Here is a 13314-nt window from a genome sequence, read left to right as displayed (position 1 = left end):
GCTCAATAGAATTGGATTGAAGTAACCAAGATAACCAGCTCTTCTACACTGTGTTGTCAATAGTTGCCATACCTTTGTCCTAAGTTAAAAAAAAAAAAAAAAGAAACCTATTGCTTTAACAAGGATTCTAAAAAAACCAACAATACTTTTACCTATTAACTAATAAATGAATATAGAACATGTTATGTATTCTAAACTTCCTATTAAAAATCTCATCACTATTGTGTTCTAAAAGTGTTTGCCTAGGAATGGGAACTGTTATAAGGAAACTTTTCCAGGGGCATATCTTTATCCCTTGACTGTAGAACTCTCAAGAAGTAGGGTTTCCTTTTGATTTTATGCTGTTTGACCATCAGTGTGACTGTATAACTCTCAAAAAGTAGGGATTCCTTTTAATTTTATGCTGTTTGACCACCAATATGTATAGCAAATAAATACGTGTTCCATTTGTGCCTGTAAAATACTCTTTTTCCATAAAGGGCATGATAATCAGATTGGAGTGTTTTAGGCATGACTGCTCCTATGGTTAAAAGGTTTAGGAGATGGGAGTCTAGGTATGAAAAATGTCATATCCTCTGTCAGTGGAAACAAAGCTATAGACATGGTATAATACGAAATCCTGATGGTAATGAATACCTAGTTTAACTTGGTAAGAATGAGAGCTTCACTTGGGTGTTCAAATTAAATCAGTGAGAATTTTTGAGACTCAAATATTACAGAGAAAGTCACATTAATACTCAAGACTGCTAGAGTAGCTTAGAGTTTGAGGTTAAAAAAAAGGACATGGTATCACTTGTTTTTATGCCATTTGGTGATAGATTGTTGAAATATCTACCTTCTATAGTAATAGGTGCTCTTTAAATATAAACTCACTTTTCCTGAGAAATGGACCTTTACATATATTTGGCAGCAGGACTACTGTGTGGACTGATTGTGCAGTAGTCCCTTTTGGAGGTAGGTAAAGGGGTTAATAGAAATACTTTTCCCTCAGTAAAACAGAGGAGGTCACCCCAGAAATTAACAAACCACCTGAAGTAGGACTTAGAAGTCTGGCTTGACATGCTGTGTTGGCTGGGACTTCTACAAGCTCCTGTTGTTGATCTTTTTATTGTTGTTGTTTGTTTTCCTTTGTTTTCTTTTTCAGTCTCTTAGTTGTTCCTCTTCTTTCCCCTCAAGTTTTCTTTCTCTGAGAAACTCTTCCACAAGTCTTGCCATTGTTTTTGTTCAGTTATACACAAGGATATTCATTGTTCATGGTGGGAGTCCTTTTAAAACTCTCTCTGACTTCACTTTAAGAACTGTGCAGGTGAAACTCAGCTGTTGAGGTTTCTTTTTTCCCTTCTGATAATAAAAATGTTTGCTCTCAAGCCTATAAGCTGGAAGCAGTGGCTCCTGCTGGGCTGGAATCCTTGGAATCAGGATGTCATTGGGCTGATGGTAGGTGGGCTGTGTCACAGGGCTGATGGCTTGTATACCTACAGGAGGAGTTCTCTGGCCACACCGTTGGTACAGCAGCTCCTTCCAGGCTCATTCATGGAACAGGCATGGTGGCAGTCTTGGAGAAGAGTGCCAGCCCCGGTCAGAGGTAATTTTGTACTGCAGAAAGGTGAACAAGACCAGTAGGAAGCTCCCATAAGGACCAGGGGAGGGAAGAGGGTGGATAAGATGGGGAGACACAGCGTGGGCTGCTGGGGAAATTAAAACCTCTGTTAAGACATGTTTACATAATATATATGCTTCAGTGTATTTCATTTAGTCCAATCATCATAAGTGACTGATACAGCTAAACTGACTAATGTTATAGGTCTGTGAACATTTTTACTTAATCACAGTTGTCACCATTTACCTGCCCTCCTGACAAATGATTGTGCTCCTCTCCTTTAAGCAAAGAGAACATGACAGGCTACTTTTGTATCTGACCCCGTTTCCCTTTTCAAAGGAATTGTAAACCATCTCTTTTATAAGCCCATGCTCTGCAGGAAGTGAAAAAGTGGTCTTTTGTTTTCTGTATGTCAGAAAACAAATGGATTCCTATTTCCCTTAGCAATGCCAACCTGATATAAAACACTTGATCATGATCCTGTTGCCAATAAGATGTGACTCTCTTATCACTTTCATCCAAGCCAGAACTGTGGCCACTGAAATAGCACTGCTTAGAGAGCTAAAGACCTTTGTTTGCCACTGGAAAGACGGGATTCTCTCTGGGGAGAAACTTAATATGTAGTTTCAGTTGGATACATTGGGTGTTTTTGAGATTATTGGTGCCCCCTCTCATGTCATACAGAGCCTGATAAAACTGGATAAGAGGAGATCATTCGTGCTTTGGGCTATTGCCTCAGTATTAAGCTCTCCAGCTCTGGAGCTTTTGTACAACTTTTTTTTTTTTTTTTTTGATAAGCATATCCTGGTAAAAGTAAAGTGGTAATTATGAATTTGACTTTAAAACAGTAGTTGTACTAATTATTTCTCTAAGCTTCCTGATTTAGCCTTAGGGAGTTGGTAGTGGAAACAATAACAGAAAGGAAGTGGGATACATCAAGAGATGCCAGAGTAGGTTTGAAAGTTTGCAACCTGTGACATGGCTAAAATAATTAAAAGTGTCTCGGGGTAGTTAATAAACCATAGCACATAATAATGGTCATAATAAAACCATGTACAAAACTGTCAACTGACCACTTTGGGAGAAGTGGGAAATGTTTAAACAAATATTCATGGAAAATGACACTTCTATATTTGAAGAAATTAATATGAGTAATTTAAGCCATCAGTTTAATTGTTTCAGAGGTATTGTAAGATCTTATTTAAAGGTTGCTAAGAAGTTTACTAAATAGGATTTTAGTTAAAAGTTTTTATTATAGTACTATTTTTTTCTGAATGTAAATTACACATTGTAATTTTGGTTTATAAATGTCCTTTTTGTGATAGAAAAAGCAATTTTTATGGTTCATTAAATTTTCATAAGTTTGAAAGATTTTGAGTCTGGTTTTATTTGATATAGTTTCACATGAGATTCTGGTATTTTCCAGTCATACAAAGGGAATTCAGTTTTATTCTGCTATTGTATAAAACTAAGGTAGCAGTAAGTATATTTCTTATCAAGCACTTGACTTTTGAGAATTGTGACCTTTAAATAAAGGTTATAAAATAACTTATTCCCTTTAATAATTTCTCTTAATGTAATTAAGTTATCCTAATATGCTCCCCATCAATTTCTTCATATTCCCTTAGTTTAATACTTAAAATAAGAAACCAAATTAATTTGGAAAGAGATGCAGGTAGAAGGATCCTAAAAAAAAAATCTTTGCTAAACTGCCATAGTATTTTTAAGCTCAAAAGAGTTTTCTGCCATCCTTGTTAATAATTTCGTAAACTTTAACATATTTTACAACTTGTTGAAGTCTCACATAGAGTTGAGGGTAATCCTCTGTGTTGCTTAGGATCCCATAACTTGCTACTGCATTAATTCTTTGCTTTCAGAAACTAAAGCTCATATCTTTGATTTGTGTTTATGGAAGATGAAAATAATCAACATGATTTGAAACTCTGAAATACTGTTGCTATTTAGGCCAGAAATAGATGCTACATTCCATTTGAAAGAAAAGATGAGAATCCCATCTCCCCAGTGACATCCAATGCTGCCTTCCAACTGACCGATCGCTGTGACCTATTCAGAGCTGTCGTGTTGAGTCCAGACTGGTAGGATTTCCAGTTCAGGATTCTTACACTTCCCCTACTTCCCCACCATAGCAATGCTTTTATCAAAAAAAAAGTATATTAAAGCTAAAGGGAATCCATTAAACCATTTACAATGTGAGATTTATATCTGTTCAGAGAATTTTCAGAAATTAGATAAAATAGCATAGTTGGAGATTATAAAACATTAAGCTTATATTTACTAATTCTTAATATAATTGATAGCTATAGATAGTAAAACCCTTTCACTAATATAATTGGCTTAAATTTGAAAATAATTTTGTTCTTAAGATATCAGTAAATGAGGCTTCCTGCTTTCTTAACTTTGTTAATGATTTTTTTTTTTTTGGCATGAGCTTCTAAATTAGTCTATGCTTGTTAAAGTACCAGTCATTTGTGAATTGACTTTTCTAGTAAGTGTAGAACTGTGTAAGAAAGTGAATGCCATTGTCAGTGCATGAAGACAAGCTGTCAGAGGGTTTTGGTTGTATCTTACATGGTGTGACTGGTTCCTCTCTAAAAGTTAGTATACTGTGTTTAGTCCTTCTTTATTTAAAAATGAATCACTAATTTCACTTATCTTAAAATATTTTAATAGCTGAGACTAATAATCATGGTTTTTACGGGGATTTTGAAGCTTTGTGTCGAGACCATATTTTTGACAATATCAGAAGCTTTTAATAAGGTACTTGCTGCTGAGCTAATGATATGCTTTGGGTAGTATTTCTTATACCTATCTTCAATAGATACATTCAGGCTAGTGTGAATGTAATAATCAAGCCTCAATCAAGCCATACTTAGTATGACAAATATTGCATTATACCGTAATTTAGGTATTCATGCTTCTGATAAGGGGCTTAATTCAACTCCTTGAGGAACTGGGAAAACACTATTGATTTTATACTGGAATGCAAAGTAGCAGCCATTTATAGTGCAAGATATAAATCACTTCCTAATTAAAATTAAATCAAGAGAAATTAAGAATCTCATGGCCTTATATGTAATGGTACACAATCTTAACTGTAAAATTATATTTTGTATAAATTGTGTTCCTGTGCATGGGTTTCTGGGCACAAAAAATTTTGCAGCTAATCTTAATAGAAGCAGATAATATTGACTTTTAAAATTTCTCTTAATTTCTTTCTGTAGGAACATTGCAGTGGACTAAACTACTTATTCCAGATATAATTTATTTATTTTTATTTTCCTTTTCAAGAAAATGTCAAAGAAATTTTTGGACAGACTACTATTCATCATCATATCCCTTTTAATTGGGACTGTGAATTTATCCGGCTACATTTTGGGCATAATCGGAAGAAGCACCTTAACTACACAGAGTTCACCCAGTTTCTTCAGGTGAGCTTAGTTTTTCATAACCAGTGTAAATATATGACATTCCATCTCCTTCCCTTTTAGTTTTATTAGGTTTATTACCAAAAAATAGCAATTCTCTGTGGAATTTTAACCTCATTTTTCATTTCCCACTCCCAGAGGCAACTTATTTAAATTCCTATAATTGTTTCTTTCCTTCAGTGTTTACTTTCATAGCTTGAAATAATAAACATTACTTAAATGTTTTGAAGTGCTGATACTTCAATTTTTAATTTTTCACTCTTAGATATTTTTTAAATTTAATTTGAACAATTGAAGATTAGCAACTAGCTCTTTCACCTTTCCCTCTCAGACATTTTCTGTCCCCACCCTCCATGTAATTATGTCATGATTCTGCTTAGATTATCATATTTGAATCACCACAATTTTGTAAACACCGTGCATGACTGAAATGATTACTTTTCTTAGAGACTCTAATTTTTATTGGTTCATTTTGTGGGTGTTAATTCTAATTCATTCTCAGACTCTGCCTCAGTTATTAAACTCTCATTTTTAATATGTTTAAAACAGAATAAGTGTTTGATCAGTCTTGTTCTCTTGGAGCAATCCAGGAGCTTTCTTTTTTAAAAAAATTAGAGGTAAAATGCACTTAACATTAAATTAGCCATGTGAAAGTGCGCGATTTAGTGGCGTTTAGTACATTCACCAGCTCTAATTCGAAAACCTTTTCATTACCCCAAAAGAAAACCCTGTACCTAAGAAGCTGTCAAACTCCATTCTTGCCTCTCCTCAGCTCGTGAAGCCACCAGTTTACTTTCTGTCTCCATGGAGTTACTTATTCTGGATATTTCATATAAATGGAATTATACAATATGAATTCTTGTGTCTGGCTTTGTCTTAGCTTAGTGTTTTCAAGGATTACCTATGTATAGCATGTCATTCTTTCTGTGGCTGAATAATATTCCACTGTATGGGTGTATTGTATCTTGTCTATCTGTTCATTAGTTGATGGGCACTTACTTGGGTTCTCGCCTTTCAGCTGTTACGAATAGTGCTGCTGTGAACATTGGTGTACATATATTTGTTTGAATACCTGTTTTTGAACCTTTTGAGTATATCTCTAAGGTGTGGGATTATTGGATCATATGATAATTTTAACTTTTTGAGGAACTACCAGACAGTTTTCTACAGCCCCTGCACCACTTCTGGAACTTTCTGATAACCGACTTTGTACTTATTACATAGCTGTCAGCTTGTGATCTCCCTTCACCTTCATGCTGGGGAGTCCGTTTGCCTTTCTGTTATGTTGAACCTTCCATTTGCTGGATTTAATCTCTTCATTTGCTATGATTTTCCCCCTCTTTTTGGTAGAATACTTACTACAAGGGCTTTCTAAGGAAAGTAAAATAATTCTTTAGTGAGACTTTTTATATCTGAAAACCTCTGCTCTATCATTACATTTAGTTTGGCTGGGTATAGAATTTTAGTAGGAATTTATTTTCCACCTAATTTGAAAATCTCTTTTTTTTTTTCTTCTAACATCCAGTGTTGCCACTGAGCAGTTAATTACCATTCTAATTTTTGGTTCTCTTTTGACATTTTTTTTCTCCCACTCTAGAGGGTTTTAAGATTTTTTTTATTTTCACTGTTTTGAAATTTCATGATGATGTACCTTGATATGAGTTTATTTTTATTCATTGTGTTGGACATTCAGGGGCTTTTTTAATTTGAAAGCTTGTGTACTTCAATTCTTGAAAATATTCTTCTATTTTTTTCTTGTCTTGAACTAGTAAATATAATAACTGTATGATCCTTTAGTTCTCTTTTCTCTCCTGAATCTTTTTTTAAGTTGTTTTTATTATATTTCTAATTTTCAGGAGTTCTTTTTGGTTTCCTAATATTCCTTTTAAAATACTATATTGTTCTTCTTTCATGAATGTACTATTTTCTTTAACTTCTCTAAAAATATTATAGACAGGTGTTTTGTTTTTAAATTTTCTTCTTCTTGCAATTTGCCTTTTTCCTTCAAGTTACTTTATTTCTTTTTGTTTGGATCTCTGTTTTTCATGTTAGTAGCTCCTCTTCCCGGAGAAGGCAATGGCAAGCCACTCCAGTACTCTTGCCTAGAAAATCCCATGGATGGAGGAGCCTGGTAGGCTGCAGTCCGTGGGGTCGCTAAGGGTCGGACACGACTGAGCAACTTCACTTTCCACTTTCACACATTGGAGAAGGAAATGGCAAACCACTCCAGTGTTCTTGGCTGGAGAATCCCAGGGATGGGGGAGCCTGGTGGGCTTCCATCTATGGGGTCACACAGAGTCGGACACGACTGAAGTGACTTAGCAGCAGCAGCAGCAGCTCTTCTTCCAAGTCTAATGATTCTGGGTCCTCTGCTCATATTAAAATTAGGATTGAGGCTTATTGGGAGCTTTGGGTTCATGTACCTTACTGTATAACCTTCTCTGGGTGGGTGCTCTTATTGGGGACCCTCTAGTTCAGGTCTTTTATTTTGGATAGGGGAATCAGAATAATCATTTGGCTTCCCATCTGAAGTATTAGACCTGGCTTTTGATATTCTGGTTGCTGAGTAAGACAAGAGGGTTACAGGTCTCAGTATTCAGTATGGAGGTGGTATATGTGCTCAGTCATGTCCGACTTTTTGCAACCTTATGGACTGTAGCCTGCCAAACTCCTCTGTTGATGAATTTTCCAGATAAGAATATTGGAGTGGGTTGCCCTTTCCTCCTCCAGTGGAAGTGGACTTTCGTTTATTTTCCTCCTTTTATCTGTGCCTTGTCTTAGTCCAGAGATCCTCTGTTAAAACTCACCTAGTTGTCTGCCAAGGTTGGGAAAGGGCCAGAGTCCTGACTCTGGTGGAGTATGGCAGGCAACTAACTGCTTTATAAACAAACTTCCATCTAAGCTTCCTATTCTCAGTTCCACCTTCATCATCCCTGTAGGGGTACTGGTACAGCCAATGCATGAGCCTTTGGCAGATTCGGTTATGTACATTGGATTGCTTTTTTTTTTTCTAGTTTTCTTGGGCCTTCTAAGTCAGTTATCATTTGCCTCTTTGCACTCTAATCTTAAAAATGTAGTTGCTTTTTTTATTCTCTTTGTCTTTGAGCTTCTGTTTTGTTTTTCATTCTTTACTGTGATTTTTGGTGAGGAATATAGTTTTGAAAGACAGAGCTAAATGTGTGAGTTCAGTTTCATTCAAAGCCACAGTATTTCTGAAGCTCTGCTATTTTTATCTCATAGTTAGATGAGATGCACTTCTAAGAACTCTAGATCTTTAGCTTTAGTATAACTTCTTTTATTTACCCTTTCCCTCAGTTGCTTTTCCTGCCCTTTCGATCTAGAAGCCAATTTATTTTATTTATTAGGATATTTTTATCTCTTTAGAATATCTTTATTTTATCTAAGTCCGGAGTATTGTGTTTTTTTTCATTAGGGTGATCACATTATCTAGTCTACCCAGATGTTTTGATTATACTACATAAATGGAGAGCATATGTGCAGAACTGTTTTCCTTTAGTTGCTTCTTTTTGAAGGCCTTAATTTTAATTTTTTAACTTTTTATTTTGAAAGATGTCTATTTTAAAAGTAAAACCCATGTACCCGTGAACCAGCTCCAGCAATTATATATTGACCAGTTATTTATTTTTTTAACCTATACTTTCCACTCTGTTCCCTACTCGAGAATTTGGAAGCCAATTCCATTTAATCTATAGTTGCATATGTGATACTTCAAATACATATATCTTTAAAAGATACAAAAGAGTCCTTCAATTGTTGACCTGATAGAAAATAGAAAATCTGTTCTTCTGACATTAGTCTTGCAATGAGGATTCTGCTTTGTCTTTAACATAAAGGTGCACATTTTCTTCAATAATGAGTGTCATTAATAAAGGCTTAATCATGCCCATGGTTGCCACTGGGTATTTCTGAGAGGTTAAGATGCATGCATGGAGAAGAAAAAGATATAACAAAGGCATAACTCGGGAGGAAAATAAGCAGGAGTGAAGAAGAGAAAGCCTATATAAGATGGAGTAGATGTGTGTCTGCTTCTGATGCTGCTCAGGAATATCCTTTCCTTGGGGAGTGCTTTCAACTATATTCTAAGGCTGAAATAGAGATTTAAAATGCTTGCTTCATTTGAAGGATGATGTGGTTGGAACTGAGGTGATAAAAATATGAAGTGGGTTAGGGAGAAGGACTAAAGTAGAAGAGGAAAAATATTTATAAATTGGAGATTGAACAACATGCTCCTAAATAATGGTTCATAGACGGAATCACAAGGAAAGTAAAAACATATCTTGAGACAAATAAAAATGGAAACACAGCATACCAAAGCATTCATTCTTTGGTGCTTAGTAAAAGCAGTTCTAAGAGGGAAGGTTATAGTGATAAACACCTACATTACAAAAAAATAAAATAAAAATCTCAGTCTACCTTTGTACTTCAGGAACTAGAAAGAGAATAAGCTCAAAATCAGAATTAACAAACATCAAAGCAGAAATAAATGAAATAGAGACTAGAAAGACAATAGGAAAGATCAATGAAACCAAGAATGGTTTTTTTTAAAAAAATAAAATTGACAAACATTTAGCTACACTAAGAAAAAAGACTCAAAATCAGAAAAAGGAGACTGATTACAACTGATAAAGATCATAAGAAACTACTATAAACAGTTATACCTCAACAAATGAGCTAACCTAGAAGAAATGGATAAATTGCTAGAAACATACAACCTACCTCCATTTCATGAAGAAATGGAAAATCTAAACAGACCAGTTACTAGCAAGGAGATTGAATTAGTAATTAAAAACCTCTCAATAGAGAAAAGTCCGGGACCAGATGGCTTCACTGTTGTTGTTGGTCAGTTGTGTTCGACTCTTTGTGACCCCATGGACTGCAACACACCAGGCTTCTCTGTCCTTCACCATCTCCCAGAGTTTGCTAAAATTCATGTCCATTGAGTTGATGATGCCATCCAACCATCTCGTCCTCTGTTGCCACTTTCTCCTCCTGCCCTCAGTCTTTCCCAGAATCATGGTCTTTTCCAGTGAGTTGGCCCTTCACATCAGGTGGCCAAAATATTGGAGTTTCAGCTTTAGCATCAGTCCTTCCAGTGAATGTTCAGGGTTGACTTCCTTTAGGGTTGACTGATTTGATCTCTTTGCTGTCCAGAGGACCCTCAAGAGTCTCCTCTAACACCACTAGAGGAAATCATTCATTCTTCGGCACTTAACCTTCCTTATGGCCCAACTCTCACATTTGTACATGCCTATTGAAAAAAACCATAGCTTTTGTTGGCATAGGGCCCTTTGTTGGCAAAGTGTTGTCTCTGCTTTCTAATATACTGTCTAGGTTTCTCATAGCTTTTCTTCCAAGGAACAAGCGTCTTTTAATTCCATGGCTGCAGTCACAATCCGCAGTGATTTTGGCTTCACTGATGAATACTGCCAAACATTTTAAGAAGAATTAATACCAGTCCTTCTCAAATTCTTCCAAAAAACAGAGGAGAGTGCACTTCTTCCAAATTCATTGTACAAGATCAGTATTACCCTGATACCAAAACCAGACAAGGGCACTATAAGAAAAGAAAAGAACAGGTCAGTATCTCTGATAAAGATAGATGGACATATTATCAACAAAATATTAGCGAACTGAATTCAATAGTAGACTAAAAGGATCATAATCAAGTGGAACTTACTTCTGTGATGTAAGGATGGTTCAACATATGCTAATCGTTAAATATGATAGACCATATTAGCAAAATGAAGGATAAAAATCATGATCATTTCAATATAGATGCAGAAAAAACATTTGACAAAATTCAAGATCGTTTTGTGATAAAAACTCAAACTAGATGTAGATGGAATGTACGGACATAATAAAGGCTGTGGCTGACAAATCCACAGCTAACATGACACTCAGTATTTAAAAGCTGAAAGCTTTTCCTCTAAGATCAGGAACAACTCAAGGATGTCCACTATTATCAATTATTCAAAAGGCAATGGAGGGGGACTTCCCTGGTGATCCAGTGGTAAAGAATCTGCCTACCAGTGCAGCGGACGTGGGTTTGATTCTTGGTCCAGGAAGATTCCACATGCCACCAGGGAACTAAGCCCACAGCTACTGAAACCGACATGCCCTGGAGCCGTGCTCCATGACAAGAGAAACTGCCACAATGAGAAGCCCGGAGACACAACTAGAGGGTGGCCCCTGCAACTGGAGAAAGCCCGTGCATGGCACTGAAGACCCAGTGTGGCCAAAAATAAATTAAAAAAAATTTTAAAAACAAGGGAGTGGAACTCCTAACCAGAGCAATTAGACAAGGAAAAGAAATAAAAGGCATCCAAGTTGGAAAGGAAAAATTAAAGTTTTCTTCCTTGCTTGCAGAGGACATAATATGTAGACTACCCTAAAGATTTTATGCTTACACAAAATACTGTTAAAACTAATAAATAATTTCAGGAAAATTGTCAGATATAAAATTAGTATACAAAACTGAGTAGCATTTCTGTACGCCAGCAACAAACTATTGAAAAGGTAAATTAAGAAGATAGTTTCATAATAATATGAAAAAGAAGGAAACCAGAATAAATTTAACTAAATGAAAGATCTGGAAACTATAAGATGTTGATGAAAGAAATTGAAGACATAAATGAAAAGATTTTGTGTTCATGAATTGAGAAATTAATATTGTTAAAATATCCATAACACTCAAAACGATTTATGGATTCAGTGCAATCCCTGTCAAAATTCCAGCAGCGTTTTTCACAGAAATGGAAAAAAACAATCCTCAGATTTGTATGGAAACACACACACACAAAAACAAAACCCAAATAGCCAAATCTATCTTGAGAAAGAACAAAGCTGCAGGGATGACATTTCCTGAATTCAAACTATGTTATGAAGGTATAGCATTCAAAACAATATAATATTGTCATAAAACAGACCTATAGATCAATGGAGCAGAATAAAGAGCCCAGAAATAAAGCCATGTATATATGGAGAAAGGGTTCAGTTCAGTCACTCAGTCGTGTCCAACTCTTTGCAACCCCATGAACTGCAGCATGCCAGGCCTCCCTGTCCATCACCAATTCCCAGAGTCCACCCAAACTCATGTCCATCGAGTCGGTGATGCCATCCAACCATCTCATCCTCTGTCGTCCCCTTCTCCTCCTGCCCTCAATCTTTTCCCAGCATCAGAGTCTTTTCAAATGAGTCAGCTCTTTGCATCAGGAGGCCAAAGTATTGCAGTTTCAGCTTCAACATCAATCTCTTTAATAAATGATGTTGGGGAAACGGGACTCCTATCTTAAATCATACACAAAAGCCAACTCAAAATGGATTAAAAACTTGAATGTAAGACCTGAAACTTTAAACCCCTGGAAGAAAACATGGAGAGTAAGCTCCTTGACATCCATCTTGGCAATGATTTTTTTGAATTTGACACCACAAGCAAAGGCAGCCAAAGGAAAAATAAACATGTAGGACTATGTCAAACTGAAAAGCTGCACAGCAAAGAAAACCAACAACAAAATGAAAACTTAAGCTATGGAATATTTCAAACTATATATCTGATAAAGGATTCATATCCAAAAAATACAAGGAACTCATTCAGCTCAGTGGCAGTATAAAGCAAACACCCTCAAATGCAATTACAAAATGGACAAGGGACCAGAATAAACATTTTTCCAAAGAAGACATATACATATTGCCAACAGATAGATGAAAACTTGCTCAGCATTGCTAATCAGGAAAATGTAAATCAAAGCCACAATGAAATATCACCTCACACTTACTGCATTGTCTGTTATTAAAAAGACCAGACATGACAAATATCATCAAGGATGTGGAGGAAAGGGAACCTGTGTACACTCTTGATGGGAAAGTAAACTGGTGCAGCCAACATGGAAAACAATACGGGAGTTTCTCAAGGAGTTAAAAGAGCTACTGTGATCCAGCAATCCTACTTCTGAGTGTGTATCCAAAGGAAACAAAATCATCATCTCAAAGAGACTATCTGTATTCTTGTTTATTGCAGCATTATCATAGTAAATGGCAACCCACTCCAATACTCATGCCTGGAGAATCCCATGGAGGGAGGAGCCTGGTAGGCTACAGTCCATGGGGTCGCAAAGAGTCGGACACGACTGAGCGACTTCACTCAACTATCATAGTAGCCAAGGTATAGAAACAAGTGTCCATTGACAAAGGAATGGTTAAAGAAAATGTGGTATGTGTGTGTACACACACACAAACACACACACATCA

At 36.0% G+C, this 13314-nt stretch overlaps 1 protein-coding gene across 1 annotated transcript in view; it reads left to right on the top strand.

Annotated features, from left to right (window-relative positions):
* SLC25A12 (solute carrier family 25 member 12) overlaps positions 1–13314 on the top strand; it is a 100989-nt gene that overhangs the window by 38678 nt on the left and 48997 nt on the right. Inside the window, exon 5 of the mRNA XM_055397322.2 lies at positions 4910–5049. Coding sequence (XP_055253297.1) covers positions 4910–5049 — 140 coding nt within the window. The remainder of the gene's footprint in view (positions 1–4909; positions 5050–13314) is intronic.

This window comes from Moschus berezovskii, chromosome 2 (assembly GCF_049115385.1).
Source record: "Moschus berezovskii isolate FMDL1 chromosome 2, NW_MosBer_1.0, whole genome shotgun sequence".
NCBI classification, from domain to species: domain Eukaryota; kingdom Metazoa; phylum Chordata; class Mammalia; order Artiodactyla; family Moschidae; genus Moschus; species Moschus berezovskii.
Note: the sequence above shows the minus strand (reverse complement) of the source record. Positions and strands in the feature narration are given on the sequence as shown.